The 23859-nt window shown below is 44.4% G+C and overlaps 1 protein-coding gene across 1 annotated transcript in view; it reads left to right on the top strand.

Annotated features, from left to right (window-relative positions):
* Positions 1-1220: 1220 nt before the first annotated feature.
* The window catches only part of SYN3 (synapsin III), a 187255-nt gene continuing 164616 nt past the window's right edge, over positions 1221-23859 (top strand). Inside the window, exons 1-2 of the mRNA XM_079304510.1 lie at positions 1221-1355; positions 20214-20674. Of these exons, the coding sequence (XP_079160636.1) occupies positions 20358-20674 (317 nt within the window). The 5' untranslated portion in view covers positions 1221-1355; positions 20214-20357. The remainder of the gene's footprint in view (positions 1356-20213; positions 20675-23859) is intronic.

Below are 23859 nucleotides of genomic sequence, written 5' to 3'. Positions count from 1 at the left end.
TCCTGCTAGCCTTTCAACGTGAGGACAGTGCCTAGAGAAAGGCACTGCCTTTAGGAAATCTTCTAGTCTGTCACCAGTGAGCTGCCTTTGTAGCTTTGCTGGTGCTTGGGCTTGACTTCACCCTGGTGTCCCCATTGCCTCTGGAGGCAGAGCTGAGGCTACCCAGCCCTGGGAGAGGAGCCAAACCAAAGCTGGTGTAGGAGTTGCTTGGAGGAGTTTGGGCTCTAGTGCAAATTTGAACTACCAAACAACAAACTCATCATTGTGATAGTAGATATATAGACTCTACAGTGTAAATATTAGCACATGGGAAGCAGAGTGCAAAGGGTGTTCTTGGGCTCTAAGGGAAGAAGAGCTGCAGCTTCATCCTGCCTATTTATTTTTCAGTTATGGTGGAATGACACACGTGTTTCTTAATGCTGTGCACATGAGCATGAATTAGCAGTAGCTTTCAATATTGCTGTGAATGCTCTTTAAAAATCCCTATTGGCTGTTTGGTCTGTTGTGAGGATACCAGAGGGTTGTCCTGCTGAGCTCCTCCATTTCCACTATTTTTATGGTTTTTTATGTGGGGATTCAAACTCACACAGCAGGCATGTGAAATCCCAGTCCCTGTGCAGTGCATCTGTGAACCTTTCTCTTTCAGGAACCGTGTATTTGCATCCTCTGGGTGTCTGAACTGATGGGATGACAGCACAGTTGCTTTACAGAGGATACTGTGATACAAGGCAGACTCTCCCTTTTCCCTATGATCTGCTTGTCACTCCCTTCTCCAGAACAGTTTCATTCTTTTCTCACGTACTGCATTCAGGGAAGAGTGTTTGATGTGCTGCAGTATCACTTTGCCTGGACAGAAATCTCTGCATCCACTGAGATGGTAATGACCATTCACAAAGGAAATACTGTATTGTGGGCTGAGGATGGAAGTGCAACAATAAAATGGGAATGCTGTGGCCTGGGAGGAGGAGGACAAGAGGGATGGAATGGGAAATACAAGTGGGTAATCTAAGGTCTCCTTTTCAGGAGTGACAGACAGATTCTGGTTTCTTTACCCGCCTCTCTGATAAAAGCCTGACAGTGGGGGTGAAGTCTGTGACACCAGAGCCTGCACACCCTTGTTGTTTTACTAAATTATTCATTCCTGTTCCTGTGATAATATAGTTATAAGGAGGAGCCTAATTGAATTTTACTGCCTGGCATTGGCCAATAGGGTGATAAGGATCCGACAGAATGGGATGACGGTGAATCCTGCTGGTGTGCTGTGAATGTGAAGCAGGACAGACTGGCAGTTTGTGTGCAGGAGGGAAACAGAATCGCTCCAGAGCCGCTGGACTAGCAGAATAAGGAAAGGAAAGGTAAGGGAGCGGGTGGGAACGGGATTTGCCTGAATCATGTACTGACCCTGTGCAGAAAGGCTGGTTTTGTTCATAGGAGAGCACTGTGCAGGCAGTGCTTTCCTGCAGGGTTTGGAGGAAGCAGGAATGCATGTGGAGGCACTTGCTCAGTGCATGTAGCCTGTGCCTTTGTCTTTATACGTGCTGCAGGGCTCTGTAAGGCTGCATGTTCACTGAGCTGTGTCTGTGCAGATTCCTGTGGTTTGTGTGGCTCCAGCAGCAGCGCATGGAGCCTGTGCAGCACAAATGTAAAGAGGGGAGAATTACCTCATGGGCAGAGTGGGGAAAACAGTAGTGCTTTCTGCCTCGATTGAAAATGAAAATGCCAAGGCTCTCAGTGAGCTGTTTGCAAACAAAATAGAGCGAGTGTGTGTGCATCTGTCCGTGCATGTGCTGGATCTGCAGTGAGATGGTAAAACGGGAAAGAGGAGATCAGACTGGAGCATTAGGTGTCGCAGGTGGAGATAAATTGCAGGCAATCTGTGTAATCAGATTCTCTAACATGGAGAATGCTAGTGAGTATGGAAGTGGATTAATCCTCTCTGCTGGGCTGGCTGCACTGGAAGGCAAGGGGGAGATACGGGCTGGGACAGGTAATGTGACCGGTTAGGGAGACTGATGCTCAAACCATCCTGCCTGCTGTGCCTGCTGCTAAAGTGGGAGCTCACTGAGTTGCTCCCACAGATTTGTTATTTCCCTTTTATGATGCAAAGGTGAGCATCTCTGAGGATCAGGTTAGAGCCCACAAATTAACACTATCTGGAAGAACAGGACAGCATCAAGCAAATGAGCCTCTGCCTTTCCTTTTGTTTCACTGCCTTTGCTCTGATAACAAGTGATGGCTGAACTGACAGGGCAGGTGGGGGGAGATGGATTACAAATGTGGCAAGTGGCATAAAGCCATGCAGACAGTGAGTGTTGTTTGCAGAGATGATGTTATGATCACACTTCTTCAGCTTGCATCTTTGCAAGCCTGTAAGACAAGGCTGTCCCAAATTTGGGGTCAGCTTATTCTGGTCACTAACTGGAACAGGGGTCACAGCTCACTGTAAGGCACTAAAATTTTTGGCTGCTTCTCATAGGGGTTCACCATCTTGTTCTTTTCAACCTGGAATCCAGAGGAAACTGTTGCTGAGATGAGGATATTGCTCACCTGTGGATATCTCTTCTCTGTTGGAAACTCATTCTTATTATGAGTGTGGAGAGAGATACACTTTTTCTGCTTGCTCAGAAAGCAACACCCAGAGGTTCCCTCCAAAAAGAGAAGTAAGGCAGAAAACCCCTTAGGGAGAAGCAAGAAAATGGCTTATCTTGGATTAGCCAAACCCTTTTGGCCAAATAAATTCTCCTTCCTCCCTAACACCAAATATCTTACATCAGCGGTCAGCTTTCCTCTTCCCAAGCTTCTCTCTTTTCTGTGGTTTTGTCACATGGCCTGAAGATGAAGAATATGACTGATACCCCATCAGACAGCATGTCCCTTCTCATGTCTGCACTCTGCCCACGACATCTGGAGTCTCTGGGCTGTGCTGCTCTGAGTGCTGGGCTGAGTCTGACCCCTCTGTCTCACAGCTTGTGCATGCACCCCGAGTGAGACCAAAGGATACTCACTTGGTAAAAGTATAAAAAGGTTCCACCTTGCAAAGGATATTTGTATTTGGTGATGAGAAAAAGAAAACATTGCTGATTCCCATAGGATAGAGGCAGGGTCTTCTCATCTCACCTGGAACAGCTGACTAAAAAATGAGTCTAACACAGGGCATATCATATGGTCGTAGTTGAGTTTGACTTCAGCTTTCAAAGCACTCACAGAAACAGAGTGAAGAAATAAAAAAATTTAAAAAATTAAAAAAAAACCAAACAAAAAAACCCCAAAAACCCAAGCCTGGCCATCTGAGAATAAACTCCCCTGTATAATAAAATTCTTCCCCTTTGCCCCTGAAGCAGAGCCATAGTCGAATAACTTGCTTATTCACTGCAGGAGGCTGCACAGCTCCCAGGTGGAGGGCAGGAGGAAGTCCTCTGCTCCAGCAGGTTTTGGGAAGTGTGCCTTACCCAGGAGATGCCTGCTGGGATTTGGCAGAGAAGCATCCCTCTGACTCTGCAGCAGCAGCAGCAGCAGCCCAGTGCTGGCTGCAGCAGCTCCTGCTGTTGGGTGCCCACATTGTTCCCTTGTGCCCTGAGAACCAAGGGAGACTCGGGGATGGGAGAAGTGCCAGCGCGTTCCCAGGGAAGCTGATGTCACCACCAACTCACTGGTGCCAGACTCTGTGCTGGAAACCTGAGGTTGCTTTCTGCCATGAGCTGCTCAGATGATTAATTCATGCAATGATATCATTTTCTTGGGTGGAGGGCAGGAGGTGAGGCTCTCGAGTAATGAGAGGCGTGATGGGATGTGGAACCAGTGCTCCTCATGGATGTTAACACTAATTAGAACAAACTAGCCCCTGTGTGCTCCACATCCTTCCTCCCCCAGAAAGGGCATTGCTTTGTTCTTGGCTTTTTAGGGGGGGGTGAGGGGGTGGTGCCATGGGATGTGTGAGCAAATGTTCTTATGGGATTTGCAGTATTGCAAATTCTACACCAGAGGATTGAACCATAATGCTCACTAACTTTCACAGCTACTATGCAACAGAGATTTTTGCTTTAGCTATTTTCATGCTAACAACTTTATTTATGTCGTTTACATTCCACTTCCCAATAAGAAAAAGCAGCATTATCCTAATTAAAAAGGAAAAAAAAATAAACAAAAACAAAAACAAAAAAATCCCAACAAAAACAAAAAAGTGAGTTTGCTTCTTATTGCACAGTGGCTGATGTGTTGCATCATGATGTCTTCCCCTCTGAGAGTCATGCTCACTCTATAGGAGTGTAGGATCAATTGTAGTTGGTCTGGAAATTCCACAGAATGTCAAATTTTGCAGTAAATACTCTAGGATATATAATTATTTTGGGATGTTTTTAGGCTAAAAATCCCTTTCCTCTCTAATAGCTAAGGAAGTGAGTCTAGAATTCCCAGGTGGGCATTGCAAAGAGCTGTCCTGGCCCAGATACAATTAATCACTGATAAAGTTGCAGCCACTTGATCTGATAATCTATTGGTAGGTGAAACTGCAAACTGGAAATGTCAAACAAAACACCCAGGGCATTTTCAGAGCTGTTGTAAGAGCATTTTGTGTCCAATGACATCACTGCCCTGCCACACGTATCCCTCCCTCTCGCTCTCTCCAGTGCTGCTCTTCTCTTCAGGCCTCTGTGGTTTTGGCTGATTTGTGTCCCCAGAGGTGTGCAAAGCCCTGGATCATAAGTTTTCAAACAGACTTGGTAAGACTAAATGGAAATATTCCAATTTCTAGATTGGCCTTTTATTTATGGGATAAAATGGTTTCCTTTCTGTTTAAGCAGTGGGGAAGCCATGCTCTCTTTCCATTCTGGATAATTTTTCACTTTTCCTATCCTTTGTGATTTGTTGTGGTATTCTCCTACCTCATCCAGAGATTTAGAAATGCCAAGGAGCTTTTTTAAATGCTGACAAATAACAGATTTGATTAGCAACTGTAGCAGATCACTTACCAGTCCAGCACTGTAGACTCATATATATTTCTAATACAGTTATCAAGGAAAATGAAGTGATTATGTGGAACTAACAATGTCTGTATTAATGGCTATCAGGTTCCAGACATTCATCTCTTGTCTGTTTAATGAGGAATAATTCTACTCTGTCTGGGCAGATCAAATGCTAAAGCAAGGGTGCAGTTTGGCTCTGCAGCCCTTAGCAGATTACATTGGCCACAAGAAAGGTGGCCCAGGGCATGTGCTTGTAATTCATACTCTGCTTATAAAGGTGAGAAAAACTAATGAGACAGCCTTGGGATAGTAGGAGGAAGATTCTGTGGTGTGTCCTTTGGGTATGAATGATCTTTTGTCTTGGTGGCAGCCCTCCTCTGCAAGGGGCTGAATTCTGTATCTCCATCAGAGTGACAGGAAGGGGAAGAAAAGATTGTCTGCTTCCCAGGATGGTCTGTGGTGGACTGGCATGGGGAAAAGTGAATTGGATGGAGTAGGAAAAACTCTTTTTTCTAGCTTTCCTGAAACTGGGAGTATCCCCTTCATATGACTTTGAGAGAGTAACCACAACCATTTTACAAGCACATTACATTTTGCTCTGAACTATCAGACTGGGATATGAACAAGACAGAGAGCTGCTGTGTTGTATCATACTCCAGCCTGCAGAAGGCAAACAGCATTATGTTCCTGTGTGTCTGAAAAAATAAATCAGTGTGAAAAGGAGGAGAAAGGTAGGAAAAAGGCAGGACTGAAAAACCATGTGAAAAGCTGGACAAAGTAAGAGAGGGGTGTGCCTTTTTTTGGAAGAAGGAAATGTTGGTTTCTGCCAAGCTTTATGGGTTTTGGCTGATTTATTTCCCACTCTCAGCATGAGCCAGAGCCAGCACTCATTCCCTGTATAATTCAGCTGGGAAAAAAAAAAAAAAAAAAAAAAGGCATTGGCTTTTTTGTTTTTGCTCATACACAGGAGCAAACATACACATACCAACCCCTTTTAAAAGATGTTTAACAGTGTCTTCAGCCAGGTCTTCATGGTTTGAAATGGCTGTTTGCTGAGCTCCCTTGAGTTTAAAAAGATGCTATCTCAAGCCTTATGTTTTAATTTACAATTCAATGTTACATTTAGTTGACAATGGCAAAAGAAGGAAATAGTATTTTAACTTGCTAGCCCTTTAAAACCACAAAGCCATTTAAGAAATTATGCTAATTGACCAGGTGTTAATAAAAGCCACAGCTAAAGCCACTCACATTAGTTGGAGTCAAATAAGGAGTTTACTGGTTCCCATCCAAGTGAATAGAGAAAGTTCCCACTCCTCTGCAACTCAGGACTTCCAAGCCTGTTGGAAAAAAAACCAGCCAGAAATGCTTACATCATATCTTTTATGTAGCCAATGCAAAATACTTTTAATCTAGAAGAACTGGTAGGCTCTCACCAGCACTAAATTAAGTTTATAAGCAAACACTATCATATTTACATAGAGCTATTAGAAAAGAAAAACCAATAGCAGCAGAACAGTCAGCTCCAAGATGATTCAGACCCTTAAAATCTGTCGTTTAAAATATGGTAACACTCCTTTTTTAGAAGAAGTGCATTATTTTTAATACAGGGTATTCTGGCCATAAGTGGTTGTCTTCTTTTGTAAAATGCAAAGAACATATCTGTTATGGCATCATCCTTCTCCCCCACTTTTAACTGCACTTTGCTGGGTTTAGAGTAGGGCTGAAGAGCCCTGTAGTGCATTGCAGCTCAGGAACATATCAAAGATATTCTTGGCTGCAGAAACACTTTTTCCTGACTCTGCAGAGCAAGCTGATAAAACCCCCATAGGACAATGCTAGAAAATACAGATCCTTCTTGGAGAAGGAAAATCGGGATTTTTCTGATTGAATTTACCAGCACAGTGCAGTTGTTCATCGCCACTGCTGTAGAGCAGTGAACAAGAAAACGGAAATTTGGGATAAAGGATGACCCCAGGGTGCCAGAGGTGATGGTACCATGTGTTTCTGTCCCTGAGTCACCACACACACTCTGCTCCACTGTGCCCATCACTGGCAGCTGCCGGGGGCTGTGGACACAGCATGTGGGCAGGGAAACACACTTGGCACACGGCTGTTTGCTCAAGTGGGCTTGACAAAACCAAATGATGTGACAAACTAGGAAGCATTTACTCTTTTTTTAGCCCCAAAGTTCTTTGATTTACTGCTTAAAGATGAGACTCAATGCCTGTATTTCCCTGTATGTTCACTGAAGCATTGATTGCACTTTGGCAACACGGGTTGGATGAAACACTGCTCTCCCTCCAGCAGCTCAAGGCTGCTGTATTTAGCTTGATGCTTCTATCTAAAATAGGCCTGTGTGTATTTAGTTAATCTTTTGGGCAGGCTTTCTTACTTCAGCAGCCCTGTGAAGTTTCTTTTAGCAGGAGAGAGAGGAGTAGGCGAGGTAGGGGGTTGCTGCTTTATATTAAAACTGAAAGAGGCTGACAGGAATCCACATGAAGGTTACCTTGGTTTACTCTGGGCAACCTTAATAATTCAGCAGAGCCTTTCAGTCAGGGCTTCCCACGCTGTTCCCCACAGGGGCAGTTTCACATATGAGAGTTTCTTGAGGCCATTCAAGGCAGCAGCTACTGAGAAACACAAGGCATAGGAGAGGATGGTGCCTGTCAAGAGCTGGAGCTGACAATTCCTATTAATGTGCAGGGAGGCTTTTCCAGGGAAGATTCTTTGATGTCTCTGACTCTTGGTCACAGTTCACATGCCTCTGGCTTTACATGTCATGCTTCTTTCTTGAAGGGAAGTGCCACCTCTTGATTTTGCTGAGCCCCACGGTGACACCTTCCCCTCCTTAGGCGTGACCCTCAGAGCAGGACAGTGCCTTTATTCACCCAGGGCAAGCTCAGACCTTGCAAAGTCACAGCTGACATCTCCTGCAAAAATCATTCCAGCTGTGCAAGACCATCTGCCTTCCACCATCATCAGGAAGAGAGGGGTCACTTCTACCTTCCAAAGTTTTTTCATTTCAGAGAGAAGCCCTTAGGAGTTGATGAGGATTTTGCTTGAGCTAGAAGGGAAGGAATTGACTTTCTGCTTTCTGAGACAGTTTCCAGTTAAATAAGTAGCATTGCTACAGTTTTGCTGCATGCCCTGTTCTGCTAATAGAAGCAATAGCTGATTACCTCACACAATGCTGTAAGACCAGTATATTTTCAAAGAACAGAGTAGGTGGTGAAGAATTAATAGACTCCTTAGTTGTCTGAATTCCTAAGTGCATGTTTTCATTCTTAGTGATACAGCAACAAAGGCAATGGGCAGGTAAGGAAAACTCTTGATTTTTTAAGGAGAGCACAACACATGCCTGTCTCATAGTGTGGTCAGGGCTAGAATCTGATGGGGGAGATTAATTAAGAATAGAATTATAGAATGTCTTAGGTTGAAGAGACCTTAGAAATCACCTAGTTCCAACCCCCCCATACCATGGACAGGGACACTTTACACTAGGTCAGGCAGCTCAGGGCCCTATTCAATAACCATCTGCAATAAACAGCAAACCAGCTGCCATCTCTTGCATCACTTGGCAATATTTTTTATTCAACCTTCAGGGCAACACAGACCAAAAAATCAGCTTAGGTAGGATTGCTGCCAGGCACTGCCTATCCCTACACTTTCAGCAGCTGCTGCTCAAGATCTAGCTGCCCAAGAGAGAGCTTCTGGTTTACAGCATGAAGCTCTGAGCTCTCCTGAGATGCTTGAGCAAGTGTCTTTGTATTGGGGTGTCATATGGTCATGCAGTCCTTGCTGAAGTTGGGACAAAACACTGTTTTCCTCACTCGGGCTTTCAGGGAGCTTTGCTCTTGCTGCAGGGCCTGTGGTTAGCTACAGGTCTGGTTTTGACCAGCTGGTGAGTATTTACAAGCCTTGGAGTTGTTTTTTCAATCAGAAATTATGAACTCACAATGGAAGGAGATAGGAGAAACTACACAAACTGCACTAGTGGGAGGACAAGCTCAATGATCCTAATCTTCAAATTCATTTGATTTTCACAAGTGCTGTGCAGTGCTTTAGTGGTAATTGAAGAGATCCAAAGCAATTATCCTCTTCCAGAAATGAGATACTAATGATGGAGAGCTGAAGCGAGACAAGAGCAAGTGATTAAGCTGATAATAGTAAAGGACTTCTATATATTTGTTATCATGCTGTGTACATTATTTTTGCTCACAATATGGCCCTTTCTTGTCCTGGTTTTACATTTGTATTCCAATATGAAGTGATTTAACCAGGATCACTCGTGCAACTCTTAGGAAACATGTTAAGGTGATTCAATACTTTGATAAAGTTCAATGATAATACAGATTTTATAATCCCATCGCAGGGACATGTTTGGTTATTGTTTTTGCACTGAAGTAGATAAAAAAACAGGGCAGAACTCCTTGTGTCTAACCTGGCTTATTTATAATAGTTCATTTATACACTAATTTCTTACACATTATCATCTTCTGGGCATCAACAACAGTTTTTGCAGTAATCAGCTCTGAAACTGGACACCAGTGACTTTAGCAGTATTAATTTGAGCAGAGAACTCTGTATATCCTTCCATGCTAACAAGTAACATGTTTTCCAGGTAGATTTAATTTTAAACAGTTGCTGTACTTACATTGTATATTATTGAACACCTCTGCAATCTGTATTTATATCACTGCACAGATCAGTCTTCTAAAATGTTACCCAATTTAACCTTTCCATGTTTTATTTATACAGTTACTGACTTGCTTCAAGTCCTTTAGAAAAAAAGAGAAAGGAACAGATCTTTTGATCCATAAAAACCCAAAGACTGGTTTTCTTTTGTGTGCAGACTTGAAATACAGAATAATGTTTTGTGTGTTTTAGTGAACTGACTGCTGTACTGCAACATGCAGGAATATCAGCTCTGCCCTTCAGCTCAAACCTTTGGCAAACACTGGATATGCAAGTGTAAGCACAGGCAGATTTTGGCTTGTCATCTGAACAGGAGGAGGCCTCTGAAAAGCTGCAGACAATAAACACTTCCTCAGCCTGCTTTATTTAACACCTGGCCATCCATGCCAGCCATGAAAATCTTGAAGCTAGAAGTTACATGCTGAGGTTTGTATTTTGGTTTGGTTTGGGTTTTTAACTAGTTCTGTGCTTCCATAGTGATGACAAAGAGAGGCATTTGTTAACAGGTGGCCAGAAAGTTTCAGACTTTCTGGCCCTAATGATCCTGACAGCACAGGCACTCTGGGCAAGAGCTGGAAGTGAACCCAGCAGAGCAAGACTACTCTCCAGCTGTTACTCAGAGCTCTGTAGGGTTTGGTTTGGATTCTTCAGCTGATCTTTTTGTTTTGTAAATGCATATCCAGAGTAAAAGTGCCTTTTGCCTGTAAGCTTCAGTCATGTGGGACAGCACAACTTAGCTCTGAAAAATGCAGATTGCTCCAGAGAGGAATAGGAATACTTTGCAATGCTGCTTCTGTCATCACCTATATGATTGTACAATTGTACACAGGTAGTGACTGCCTACCTGTCCTGCTACTCAGGACACAGATGTGGAAAGAGAGGCTCCAGTGTGGCTCTCAGATAACTTCTCTGTGAGGTTTGTAGGATGTCCCCATTTCTGTTCTGCCTGCTGCAATGCTCATGCTCCCTGTGACCAGCAACTCACTCCAGCTTTGTGTGTGTACCCAGCAAGAGCTCCCATCAATGTGTGTGCCTTGAGTTCCTCTCACAGTGCCCTGCTGGGGCTGTCCAGCTACAGAGCTGCTCCATGCTCCTCTTCCCCCCTTCCCCTTCTTTCTCTCCTCTCCTTGAGACAGAACTTCTCAAAGCACAGAAGGAGAACCTAAAATAGCTGTGCAGATTCATCCATTGTGTTCCCTGCTGCAAAACAGTTCTAAGTGCTGCTTTCTTCCTCCAAGAAAGCTTTTTTGTTTTTTCCCCCAATCATGGTGGCTATATATTCTCCAGGTCTTGAAAGGTTCGGTGGTTGGTTTCTTAAGTAAGGCTGGCCACTTTTGTGACTCTTAAAAGCTTTGTAATTCAACTACTGATCAGCAGGGGAAGCAAAGCTCTTGAAGCTGCCCGTGTTTGGCTCAGAGGCACAGCATGGAAGTGTGTGAGCTGAGCCTTGCAAGATCTCTGCACTATAAAACTTGTCTTCTTGAGTGGGAAACCAAGGCACTGACACTGTCTGACCTTTCCCCAAGCTGATAGCAGAAAACTCTGTTAAAATAATGTTGTGCTTTATTTTCATCTCTGGGTACAGCCCACTAGCCTGATGTCTCAGAATTTTGTCTGACTCCAGAATCTAAACTAGTTCCCACACTCATGTATGGTGTGTCCTGGTGCTTTTTGCCTAAACATAGTATCCCATGTCTGGAGCCAATTGCAGAGGGCTCCTACACCATCCAGCATGAGTACAAAGACTGGATAGGCAAGTAGGCAGGAACAGGGAGAGAAGACAGGCACATTAAAGAGGGTTAGTGAAATAAGGTAGTGATATAATTTATCACTAGCTTTTTAAAAGATATTTTCTAATCTTAGCAGTGCACCTGTGGTGATGCAACTCTTCATCAACACCGTGTCCCTACAGAGACACCATAAATTCATAAATGGCCTTCAAAAACGTCCAGATTCTTTCTTGTAAGGGAGCTAAACACCTACCCCCTGACAGTCCTGCAGAGGCTCCTGCTGGCACCAGAAACACGTTTGGTTTGCATCTCTCCAACCTGCAGCCCTGCAAGAACAGGATCTCATGGACATTAATGGGGCTGCAGCAGGGAACCAGGCACTGGCAATGTCACAAAGACTGGGGTGCTCTGCCCAGCTCTGGGATAGGGGGTTGTGCCCTTGCTGGGGTGAGAAGTGTTTGGGTCCATGGTGGGAGCAAAAGGGACATATTCCACAAACACACACATCTTTTCCCGTGTCTCCATGTGATCAGTAAAGATGTAAAAAAGTGAAGAAAAACATCTCCCACAAATGCTCAGCATGGTTTGGATTTGCTATCACAGAGTTTGAGACTACCCCTGCAGTGTTCCAGTTGAAGGTCTACCAATCCTCATTTTCTCTGTCTCTTTGGCAGGAATAGTCCAGCCAGTCAACCCAAACCACTTCTACATCCCATGAAAGAATTGGCATCAAGTTCTCTTACAGTTGTGTCACCAATCTTGCCCAGAATGCAGTAAAACATTGTCTTTCTCTTCCATAATCAAAATAAATCAGTAAGTGTCCTCCAATTCTTGGCTTACTCTTTGTCTTGCTACATGAGATGGGCACACATGGTTAGAAAGCAAATGTGCTACACACAGGGAAACTACAGCTTTATTTCTCCAGGTGTCTGCTGTTCACACCATTAGGTGAAGTAAATCTCAGGTATAAGATAAGGGGTTCCTTGCCATATGGGGAAAGTCTGGGAAACTGGAATATGGTGGTTCCTGGAATGATGCAAAGGGAAGAAATGAGGCCGATGGAAATGGCAACAAGCTTAGATGGAATGTGTTAGTACTACAGATGATTTGGAAGATTTCAAATGTTTGAAGGAAGACTTTTTAACCCCTAAAAGCATAGAACATTTGGGAAAGAAATTGAGGTTTTGTGGCAATTTAAAATTAATTATAAGCATAGATGCGAGAATTATGAAGTTGTGTTTGAAGAATCATTTGGAAATATGCAATAGATTTTTGTCTTAAAAACATATCAAAAGTAGTACAATTTGTGCTCCAAAGGGAAAATCCTTCTTATCATTATTAGTTAACTAATAATTATCTATTTGATGTATATTGTAATCTCTTAATTAATTGTTTCTTCTTGTTTCACAGCCTGTAGCACTTTTTCCCCCACAAGATATCTAGTTCACTTTATGGTAATGAAATATTTTGTTTACAAGCATTTTGAATAACCAGTCTATTGTGGCAAATAGAGTAAAAAGAAAATGGAAATAGAGTAGAAAGAAAATGGCAGAGGAATGAGAAAGTGTTTGTGATCACAATCAGGACCTATGATGAGCCCCATTAGCACTGGGCAAGCTGCTGCAGTTTCCTCTGAGACCCTGTGAGTTGTCAGCCCCTGAGGCACCTCTTATCTGGATGAGCCCTAATGCATATTGGCAGGCCCTCCATATTAAATACACCCAGCTCCTTGATTTTATTCAGATCAGCACTCTTCAAAGCAGCCTCTCAGCTGAAGGAAATCCCTGCTCTGTTAATGGGTGTCTGGTGCCACTCTCATTCTTATCACCATGAAATCAGGACTTGCAGGGTTGCTGCAGGAAACTTGGAGCATGTCTCACAAAGCACAACATGAACTGATTCATATCCAAGACTGGGAAGGAAAAAGACAGGGCCTTCCAAGCCCTGCTTACTTCCTTCTTATGATTCCATCCACTTCATATGCAGAGCATTTATCTCTGCAAATTCTCTGGCTTGCACTGCTGTCTCCTGCTTCCCTTTGCTATCACCACGAGGAGCCACTTTGGCATGTGTGTAACTATCAGCCTTAATGGAAGCATTAGTGTCACTATTGCTTGGGGTAGGAATGACCACAGTTCTCCTGGGAAATCAGAAATGGAGCCAGGATGCAAACTCCACTGACTTTCAGATGGAGATGGCTCCGTGGCATTCAAGGATTAGACACACTGCCTGCTCCAGTTGAGCTGGGTCTGGCATTGCTGATAAACAATTATTGATGTTGAACAGAGACAGGCCACAAAAGGCCTCCATAAGCTCATAGACAAGAGGATATTGCCACTGAGACAACACTGCAGCCATTAGGTGCCAACAGGATTTCCAAAGTGAGAACAAAATGAGGAAATAATATATTGTTTCCAAGAAGTAGCACATTGTAATTTGTTCTTGGGGGATATTAAAGCCAGAGAGTATTATCATAATATTCAGATTTATTTTTCACTAGAAAATTTTTCACTATTGTTCATGGCCTTAGTCATCTTCCTTTGCAATCTACTTGAAAGTGTGATGATCTTACAGAGGCATTTTCTTTGCTTCGGATTGTTTTTCATCTTCTTTTCCTCACTTGCCATTATACAATAATAGGCAAGAGGAAGCAGACTAACTAATTTGCTGTGTAAATGAGAGTGTAGCTCTTGAGAAGTGGTTCCATTTGCATTTGGTGTGTTATGTACACTCCCACTATCTTCAGGAGATAAGGCAGCCCCCCCTACCACAAAACTGCTATGTAGAAAGCTCTGGCAGCTTTGCAAAAGGAAAATACAGACAAGATTTGTGAAACCCACAAATGTGGGTGTGAGATAGCCACCCAAGCAAGCAGAGAGGATTTTTTTTTAAGATCTACAGGAATGCAGCAATAAGACAATGGAATCTTTGCATCTTTGTATGTTTCAGTGGCTTAGGGAAGCATTTTGAACATTGTGAAGTGATTAGCTTGACAAAGAGACATCCTGTCATCTCTGACAATCTCTGCTTGAGCAGAGAAACCCAATGCACAAGAGACTGACTTGTGAAAATCCACAGAAGGATGGGTGGAACTAGATGGTTCTTAAGATCCCTTGCAGCCCAGGCCATTCTCTGGTTCTGGTGAGCAGCTGTCTAGCACATCAGGATTATTGTCCTGATACCTGTTTCTGCCCCCCTGCCCTGGCATCCCTTCAGCTGCAGGCTCCTGACTTTTTGCAACTTCCTCAGAAAGCACCATATGGCTCTGCTGGTGTCAGTGGAATTTGTGCTGTAGTTTTACATGCTGTAGAAAATTTAAACCAGGGTCTACATTAGAGCTGTATTCTGTTGCTGATGTTTGGGAAAGCTCTCTGCAAACTGAAAACCAGCATGGAAACTCTGCTTCCCTCTGTTCTTTGGGCTGGCATACAGCCTTTCCAAGTCTTATGCTTTTTGTATGTGCTGCAGATTACAAAACTGGAGTATTTGGTGGGGTATCCTTTTCCTTTCCTTTTCCTAACCCATATTGTTGTAATTTCCTGATTTACAGAATTTCGGCTGTTGCTAAAAAATACCAAGAAATGTTTAAACTTTCCTCTTGAACTCAGGACTATGGCAAATGAAATAAAAAAAAAATTAAAATCTAATTAATTTCAGAAAAATTTGTTTTATTGTGCTTTCAGTTCTTCCCAAGAAATTCCAAGTTATGCCAAGCTTGGGAATGTTGAAACCATTCAGGGTGAAGCACTGAAAGCTTGACAATAATAAATAATCTCTTGCTTTCCTCTTTCTAAAATAAACTAGAAATGTTGAAAATACAGTTTTAAAAAATATGCTGTATGTGGAAAGGCCTCCAGCTGGATTTTGAGTTTCCTAACACAGCTGTCCCTCTGCAGAAGGTGACTTGCACGTTATGTCAGTATGCCTGAAGGCACAAAGGGGAATGTTTTAAATGGGAATGCATTAAAACTTGAGTGTATGCTGAAGACAATCTGCAAAATGGGTGTGAGGAGTGTAAATCAATGGTTGTTGCCAGGTGAGGAGCATCCCTCCCTTCCCACCCTCCATGGGGCAGCAGGAAGCTGCAGTCCTTGCAGTGAGGTGGGGAATAATCCCTCTGCCTTGTTTTCCCATCCTGCTGCCCCCAGCATTGCTCTGTCAAGAGCAGTGATCAGACACAGGTTGGTGTGGTTGTGTCAGTTCATTACCTGGCATCGTGAGAGAACAAGCTCAGGGGAAATCTTAAGCATGGGCAGCATTTATCAGCCAGCTGAGCTGGGCTCCCTCTGGACCTGCTGCACATCAGAAAATAACCCAACAACAGGCTTAAGTGAACATTGTGTTCTTGCTTTCTAACACATGTCAACAGGTTTTCTGAGATAACTTGTGTCTCCATGGAGTATATCCTTGAGAGAAAGCAGGTAGGTTCTTGGCTGCTCTCAGTGTGCTGAGTGAGTACATTGCATATCCTCTCCAGCTCTTCCAAAATATCAGCCAGGAAGTTTAACTGTGTGTTAGTAAGGGGCTGACAGTGCCAGCCTTTTGGCTGTTGTTTTCAAGGTCAGCTCTAATTGACCTTCTTGCCTCATTTAGTTGCTCACATTGTTCCCTTTTGATTCTCTGACGCTGCTCACGTTGTTGGGATTTCTGTGTTGTCTGCTGGTTAAATATATTCCTGCTGGCTTCCTCCCTTTCTGCTTGAGCCTCCTCCTCCTCCTCTCCCTGCCATCTTTCCTCTGCACTCACTCGTTCCCCTGTGCCTCAGTTGTTATTTCCCCACCCTGAAGCATAGCCCAGATCCCCAGCCTGCAGCTCCATGGTCCAGATGCTGTTTCCCCAGCCACTTTCAGGAGCAGCTGTTTGACTCCTGCTTGGTGAGAAGCAGCTGCTTGTCTTGCAGCTTGAGGAGCTGCACAGGAGCTGTAGCTTTGTCTGGAAGCAGCCCATGGGCTGTATTTCCAGCTGTGCAGGGAGCTCCCTTCCTGCAGGCAAGTTTGTGCCTGGCACAGCATTAAGTAGGTGATGTGTCTCTGTGTGAGCCACAGGAAGACTGGTGTAAAGGGAGCGTACAACTTGATGGTGTAGAGCCAGCAGCTCTCCTGCCTGTGGCTCTGGAGTGGCAAAAAACCCCTCAGCAGATCTGTCTGGCTTCTGATGGAGGTGTGGGCTCCTGCATTTGTTAAAATTGCAGCCCTGCTCACTTGCCAGGATGAGATCTGTACGTGCACTGGGTGGATGCTGTGCTGCATGGGAGCTGCAGAGTCAGATTTGGGCTGACAGGCTGAGCCTCAGAAAGTCCCCAGAGAGTTTCAAGCAGTAGGGAAACAAGATCCTAACCTGCTCAGCCCATGCCTGGATGAAAACACCTACTTCTGAAATAACAGTAAGTGTGAATGATGCAAAAGCATCACTCCAGTAATTTCCAGTAATCAAAGCAGTGCAAACTGCTGGCAGAAAACCTCCTGGCAGTTTGCACTGCTCCCATCCTCTGTGGTGGCACTAATGGAAACTGATGAATCGATACAGTGAAGCCACCAAAAACTTCATTAAAAAATTTTAAAAATCTATTTTAATTACATTAGCCAGATTATTAGAAAAATGTATGTAATGACGGGAAGACAGTCTGTGCCATCATTCTGAGATGCCCAAAGTTTAAGTTCCTGACAGGAACACCAGAGTGGAGCCAGGCTCTCTGCTGCAGCAGTGTCATCTTGTTTGATTTTAACCTCTGTGTGCTTTACCAGAGGGCAATTTCCCTGTGACATCAGTGCTTAGGTTTCCTGTCCTTCCTCCCCAAGCCAATGACATGCAGCCCAGTCTTCTCAGACAGTGGAGGCTGTGCCAACCAGCAGAGGGAAAGGCCAGACTAAGAGCAAGATCCCAAACTCTCTAGACAAGAGAATTTTTCCTGCTTCCAGCATCTCCTGGGCAACATCTCCCACTACAGAACCCCTGGTGGAGAAAAAAACCAGGTCACTGCAAATATTCTTGTTTAAAATGTTCCAGGAGGACAGTGGTCATGGCCTTGCATTAAGTGTGATGAATTGTTTAGTGTGAGCACTGGGCACAATTTGGGATGCCCCACTGCAGAGAAAACTGTGTGCCTTCCGTGCATGTCATGGAATACTCTGGCCCTACCCAGCCTTGGGACACCCTAGATCATGAGTCTCCATCCTGTTCTTCCCTCACTGCAGAGCCCAGCAGAAACCTTTGTCAATGTATTTACTTGCTGATGCTTTGCAAGTTACCCACGTTCATTTGGAGAGTGCAAATCTCTCAGGGGAGGAAGCAGCTATGCAAACACCTGGCAGTGGGGAAGAAGCACCTTCACAAAAATGCAAGTCCTTATGGACCCTGTTCAAGGATCCTGGATTGTGACAAGAGCCTTGTCCAGCCTGGATGGCTGGGGGCAGGTTCCCTCCCGTGGCTGAGAGCTGCCACAGCAGGAACCAGCAGCTCTGTGGTGTGCAAATCCTGCAAAGAGCAGGTGTCCTCTGCTGCAGGTACTTCTCCCAAGACCAGTACCAAATTTATGCCCCATGACCTGCCAGTTAACACCAAGCCCTAAAAAAGAGCATGCCTAATAGCTGTGCACAGAAATGGGATACTCATTTGGACCCCTTCTGACAGTAGACTCATCTCTGGGATGCTCCTCTTTAACCAGAACTGCACCTACTCCTGAATGGATTGTCACTGAAGAGAGGGGATTTTTGTTGTGTTATGCAAGGAGTAAACACAGGTTCCTGACTGGAGGACAGCAAGCACAGCACATTTTTGCCCAGTGTTTTGTATATAAATCCCCCAAAGCCTTTGTGGGCTGTGCCACCCAGGTCACCCTGGGCAGGTAACAGTGGATGGCTGCGTGCTGGCACTCACCATGCCTGCAGTAGGACAAGCATGTGGGTGTGCATATGAGGTGAGTAGCTAGCTCACAATTCATGGTGCTCCCCACTACCTGCTTTTTGGAACCATTGCTGCAGAAGCAGCCAGTGCTGCTGAGATGCTCCCTGGTGTGTGTCACTGATGTTGTGCAGTCACCGGGTGCAGCAGGAGCAGGCGGGAAGTCAGCACAATACCCCGAGATACATTATCGACTGTGGATGTGGCAGGAAGTCATTAAAGATTTCCTGAGCCGTTCCCTGGGAAAGGACCACCTCCAGGCTCCAGCAAAGGCAGAGGAATTGCACTGCCAGGGCTTGGAAATCAAAAGAGAAATTACTCTAATAAGCCAATGTCAGCAGCTCCAGAGGGAGCCCTCTGCTCCAGATGGATCCTGTGCCCACAGAGTCAGTGTGGTGATGGATGACAAGATTTTGGGATATGCCAAGGGCCTCTTTGCAGCTTGCTTACTTCCAGGTAGGCTCATCTGAGCCTCTCTAAGGGTTTGGGGACTACAACAGGTACAGACATGGACAGGTCTGACTCCTTTGTCTGTAAAGCTTTGTAAATCTCTGTAGCTGAAAATAAATGAGAGCTCATTTTAAGAAAGCTGTTTGGTTGCTCCATGAGCTCTCACCCACAGCTCCAGGAGGGAGATTCACAATTAGTTCTCTTGGACAACTGGGAAAAGAGAATTTTCTGCCATGAGGAGGTAGTCAGAGTTTGGACAAGAGGGTGAGCAGTAAGGGAGATCACAGCAGATGAAGACGAGCAGTATTTGTAGGGGGTCATTCAAAGAAACTTGAAGGCGGTTAACCATAATTTAAACAATGGCATCATAGAGGCATGAGACTCATCTCACTTGATGTATAGGATAACTCTCATTTTTGTTACTGCAAATATGCAGGTCATGGAAAACTTTTGTTTTACCTACCAGTAATAATTTTCTTTTGTTTTCCCCCTTAATCTCACCAACCAAGACTCAAAAGCTGTTTTATCAGATAAAAATTTCTTAGGAAGTCTTCTGGGATGTACCTAGAGGTGAATTTTTTTTTAAAACTGTGAGATTATTTAATTGCTGAAATACCTAATATTCTGAGTAAAAACAGTCATCATACCATGGTCAGAGGAAAAGAGTCAAATACTTATATTTCACTATGTTCGTTTTCTCACTTGAAGAGATGAACAGAATAAATTCTCATTAAAACAAAACAAACAAAGCCCCAAACAAACAAAAAATACCAACAAGAGAGAAAAAAAATATATGAGGATTAGACAGCCAAGTTTCTAGTTTTGAATAGCTGTAAAATTCCTACAAGTGAATTTCTAAAATCAGATAACCTGCTAGTATCTACCAACCAACCACCAGTGAGCACCTGGCTCAGAGTCTGAGTGCAGAGAGGAGGAGGGGCAGAAAAAAGTAATTTCTTGACACTGAACTTGATAAAATGTGTATGGGAATTTTTCTGCTATTTGTTGTTTACATCCTATTTGAATTTTGGACATTTTGTTCCTTACATTCAGAACCTTGCTCATAAGCCTACCAAAGATGATAAAACTTCATATCCATTTGGATTATTTGCTGGTTATTCTGTAATTTTTAAACACACAAGATACCAAAAGTAAGAGGCCCTTCTTTTAAAATTAACATTTATCAGAGTAATTTTTTTCTTTCTCCACAGTGATAGAATTGTTAGCTACTGAGCTAGTGCAGGCTGGTCTGTACTGACCAGAAAATGTTTGGGGATAAGAATGGTGACACATATTTTGTCCTAAATGTTTGACTGTATCAGTATGGAATATTGCATAGCAAATATATAGCAAATATAAACAGCAGTCCTTTCCTCTTTTGTTGATTAAGTACCTGTCTAAGAGACCAAAAGGGGGTTACTTATCTCAGTCTCACAGTATGCATCTCACATATATATCTTTGATTCTCTTCCCACAGGAAAGAAAATATAGCTGACAAAATCAAGCATACCCTTCCAGCCCAAATTTCAAGGGGTAAAGCTGCGTGCCTGGACTTTAAGGACTCAGAGGCACCCTGCAGGACTGGTGACAGCTGAGGAGGTTTCCCCACAAGGCTGCAGCAATGAATTTCCTCCGGCGCCGTCTCTCAGACAGTAGTTTCGTGGCCAACCTGCCCAATGGCTACATGATGGACCTGCAGCGCCCCGACAGCTCCACGAGCTCCCCGGTTTCTCCTGCCACGGAGAGAAAGCACCTGCAGCCACCCCAGCCCTCGCACTCCTCCTCCAGCGGCAGCAGCATCTTCAGCTCCATCTCCAGCGCCATGAAGCAAACCACGCAGGCGGCGGCGGGGCTGATGGAGCCCTCGGCCGGGCCCGCGCCCCCCGCGGCGCCCAAACCCAAGGTGCTGCTGGTCATCGACGACGCGCACACCGACTGGTAAGGCAGCCCCTTCCCTGGGCTCAGCCCACAGCCTCAGGGTCTGGAGTCAGCCCTCATCCCCCTGGGGTCAGCCCCACAGCCTCAGGGGTTTGGGAGTCAGCCCTGATCCCCCTGGGGTCAGCCCCACATCCTCAGGGAGTCAGCCCTTGTTGCTGTCAGACTATGAAGGGTGAATGTAGCAACACACACACGACTTCTTCAAGGCAGCAAGAAGAAGGGGTTTATTGAAAGGCACCATACTTATATAGGATAGATCGTGCAATACAGAATATAAAAGGCTCATTGGTCCAAGAAGGCAACACTTCTTTGAAAACATGCTTTTCTCAAAGCATCATGTAGCACAAGCACTGCTCTGTGATCCGCAACAGGTGTTAATCTATTTTATTCATTCTTCCTTCTCTTATTTATCTCTGAGCAAAGTCTCCAGCCTGGGAAAGATCCGAGCTGGAGCTGAGAAAGCCAACAGCCTAGGAAAAATAGCCTTCAGCAGTGTCCACAAGCCCTGATCCTCCACTGGGTTCATCTCCACCTTCTCAGGGATCTGGAAATCACGAATAATCTGCAGGGCATACACAGATGCTTTCACATCTGGGTCACCAGATCTGGCACTAGGTTGGTGTCTGTCAGACAGCTTGTTTGAATGGCAGAGTGGCATTTTTCATAGCTTTCTTGGTAAAAAATGTTCATTCATTGACCAATATCTTCACAGCCTTAATACACAAACACACGTAGGGCCTTCTTGGCTCAGCAGGCATATCCAAGCTATCATATCTACAAGTGACCCTAAGAGATCACAGCTGAAGGTGTGTTAATGATGTGGCTTAGGACCTTAATCCCCTGTGCTGACTCTAAAAATTAAAAGTCACTCAATCTTTCCATCTCTCTGGAGCTTTCCTCTGTATGCATATTTATACATAAATTATGAAAAGAGAACCAAACTTTATACTACCTGTCAAGGGTCCTTCACCTGCTAAGCATAGCAACAACTATTGGCAAAAGGATCTCAGGCTCAGCTAAGCTTCAAATTTGTCTTTTCCATGCAGGTCTCTTTACAAACAAATTTTGGAAGTTTGTTTCATATGTTATTGAGTGGCACAGCACACTTTCCAAAGTGTTCCCAACTGAAGTCTTCTGAAATGTTAGAGGAATTATTTACTGCCTTTTGTATGCTCCTTTTCAAAGTCAGCTGGTTTAGAAAGCTTTAGGTAACCTGTCAGAGAGTCTTACCTGGGATAAAAATCCAGAGAATGTGTTGAGAAGATTCTCTTGTTTCATCTGCCAGCCTGTCACAAGGCAAAGGAAGGAAAGAGTAGCCCAGGTAAGGAGGCAGTACTGAAGACTTCAAAATGAAAGAAGTTGGCTTATTGGGTCTTGGTCAAGGGAAATTATTTTATTTTTGTCTTCATCCTACATCACTCTTCGGTACAGTTGTCACCTTTGATCTTCTCTGTTTAACTAGAAGAGGGGGGACAAGGTGAGACCTACCTTTCTAGGTGTATCCTCACAAATCAAAAGCTTCACTCTTACCTAAAAAGAGACCATGACTGAGTACAATTAGGTCAGACATCTTCAGCCAGCTTGCAGAAAGAGAGAGATAACAGGGTGGTTTTTCTCAAAGGAAGAAAAACTTCTTAAGTGAGTGGGAAAGTCCCTGCTGAGGATGACCATGGATGTTTCCCTGGCCTGGTGTCTTTCATCACAGTATCAGCCCCTCAACGCCAGCTCCACCAGTGGGCAACACCAGTCTGGCTCAACCAGACCTGATCTCTCTTTCCTGGGTGCACCACGAGTCTCCTGCAGGCTGATGCTCCCTAACATCTCTCTCTGCAAAGTGTTTTTGCAGTTCCTTGGAGATGCTGCCAGGTGGCAGTCCCTTAACACAGCATCCTCTGTCTGGGGAGTGCCTTTGATGCACTGCTCCAGCATCTGGGGCTTAGCTGGCATTGTCTAGTCCAAACACTGTAATCAGAGAGGAAGCCCTAGCTCAAAGGCCAAGCTAGTTTTTCCTTGAGATTAATGGTGCTGGGGGTAGTCAGGGCAAAAGACAAGCAGGGGTTGGATCTTGCTGCAGTGTTTTTATGTTTTAAAATACACACACTTCATTTGAATCCCTGGCTTTATATCTCCCAGCTGCTGTTCTGTCATGCAGAGTTTGTGGCCTGTGAGCTGAGCTTGCTGAGGGAGCAGCAGCTGGGATGTATAAAAGGAAGTGTACCTTCCTTTGAGCAAGGCTACCCATGCTGTCCTCACTCCTCACATCCTGCTGTCTTGGCTATCCCTCTGCTGTCCATAACTTAGCAGTTTCTAGGAATGATGGGATACCCCTTTCATTTATCCCAGCTCTCTGACTCAACCCACAAGTTTGCTGGTATCAAATGCTGCTTGCAAAGGCTCCCTGCCTTTACTTTTCTAAGGCTGTGAGGACACTGAACAAAATTAGTGTATGAATTCATGATCATACCCTGATGTATGTGTGACATGAAAAACAAAGAAAGAACATTACTAACCCTTGCTTACCATGGCTCTTTGTAGCATGAACAGAAATACATGCCTGGAAATGTCCTCAGCTTGAAGGTTGGTCCTTTCTGAGAGAACATAGCAATGCAACCATTCCAATGGGCCACGAGTGCTTCCTCCTGGTTGATTTTTATGTCTCCAGGAAACTCAGTGAGCCCTTGAGAGCAGCACTGAAGAGCAGTGGCCCCATGGCTCCGTAGATGTTTATTTTTGGTAAGGTACTTCTGAGCAATGCCAGTCGCCTTCCTGGTCTCAGCCAGGGTGTTATGAGGGTTCAGGCTGAGCAGCCTCAGGAAGCAGAGTTTGCCTTGTGAGAGCCCAGCTGACGAAGCTGATTATCCAGGGATTGTGACTATCCACTCTGCCTCACGTACAGAAACAGTCCCAGAGTCTGGAAGGTGAACAACAGCACATTGTTACTTCTGTGCTGGTGATTCTGGGTTTGGAAGGAGCATCATGTTTGTAATGCACTTCACCTCTGCCCACTCTGGTCTTTCTACTTGTGAAACCTTTGTATTTGGTTTTCAAGAAACTCTTTTCTTCTCCTTTTGAAATAACTAATTTAAAAAATCCCCAAGAAAGAACTCCTGACGTGCCCTTATTTCAAAGGTGAGGGGCTTCCACAGTGCCTCCTCCCCAAGAGCAAGTTACACAGGGTTTACAAC

This window comes from Erithacus rubecula (genome assembly GCF_903797595.1).
Source record: "Erithacus rubecula genome assembly, chromosome: 4".
Lineage (NCBI taxonomy): Eukaryota > Metazoa > Chordata > Aves > Passeriformes > Muscicapidae > Erithacus > Erithacus rubecula.
Note: the sequence above shows the minus strand (reverse complement) of the source record. Positions and strands in the feature narration are given on the sequence as shown.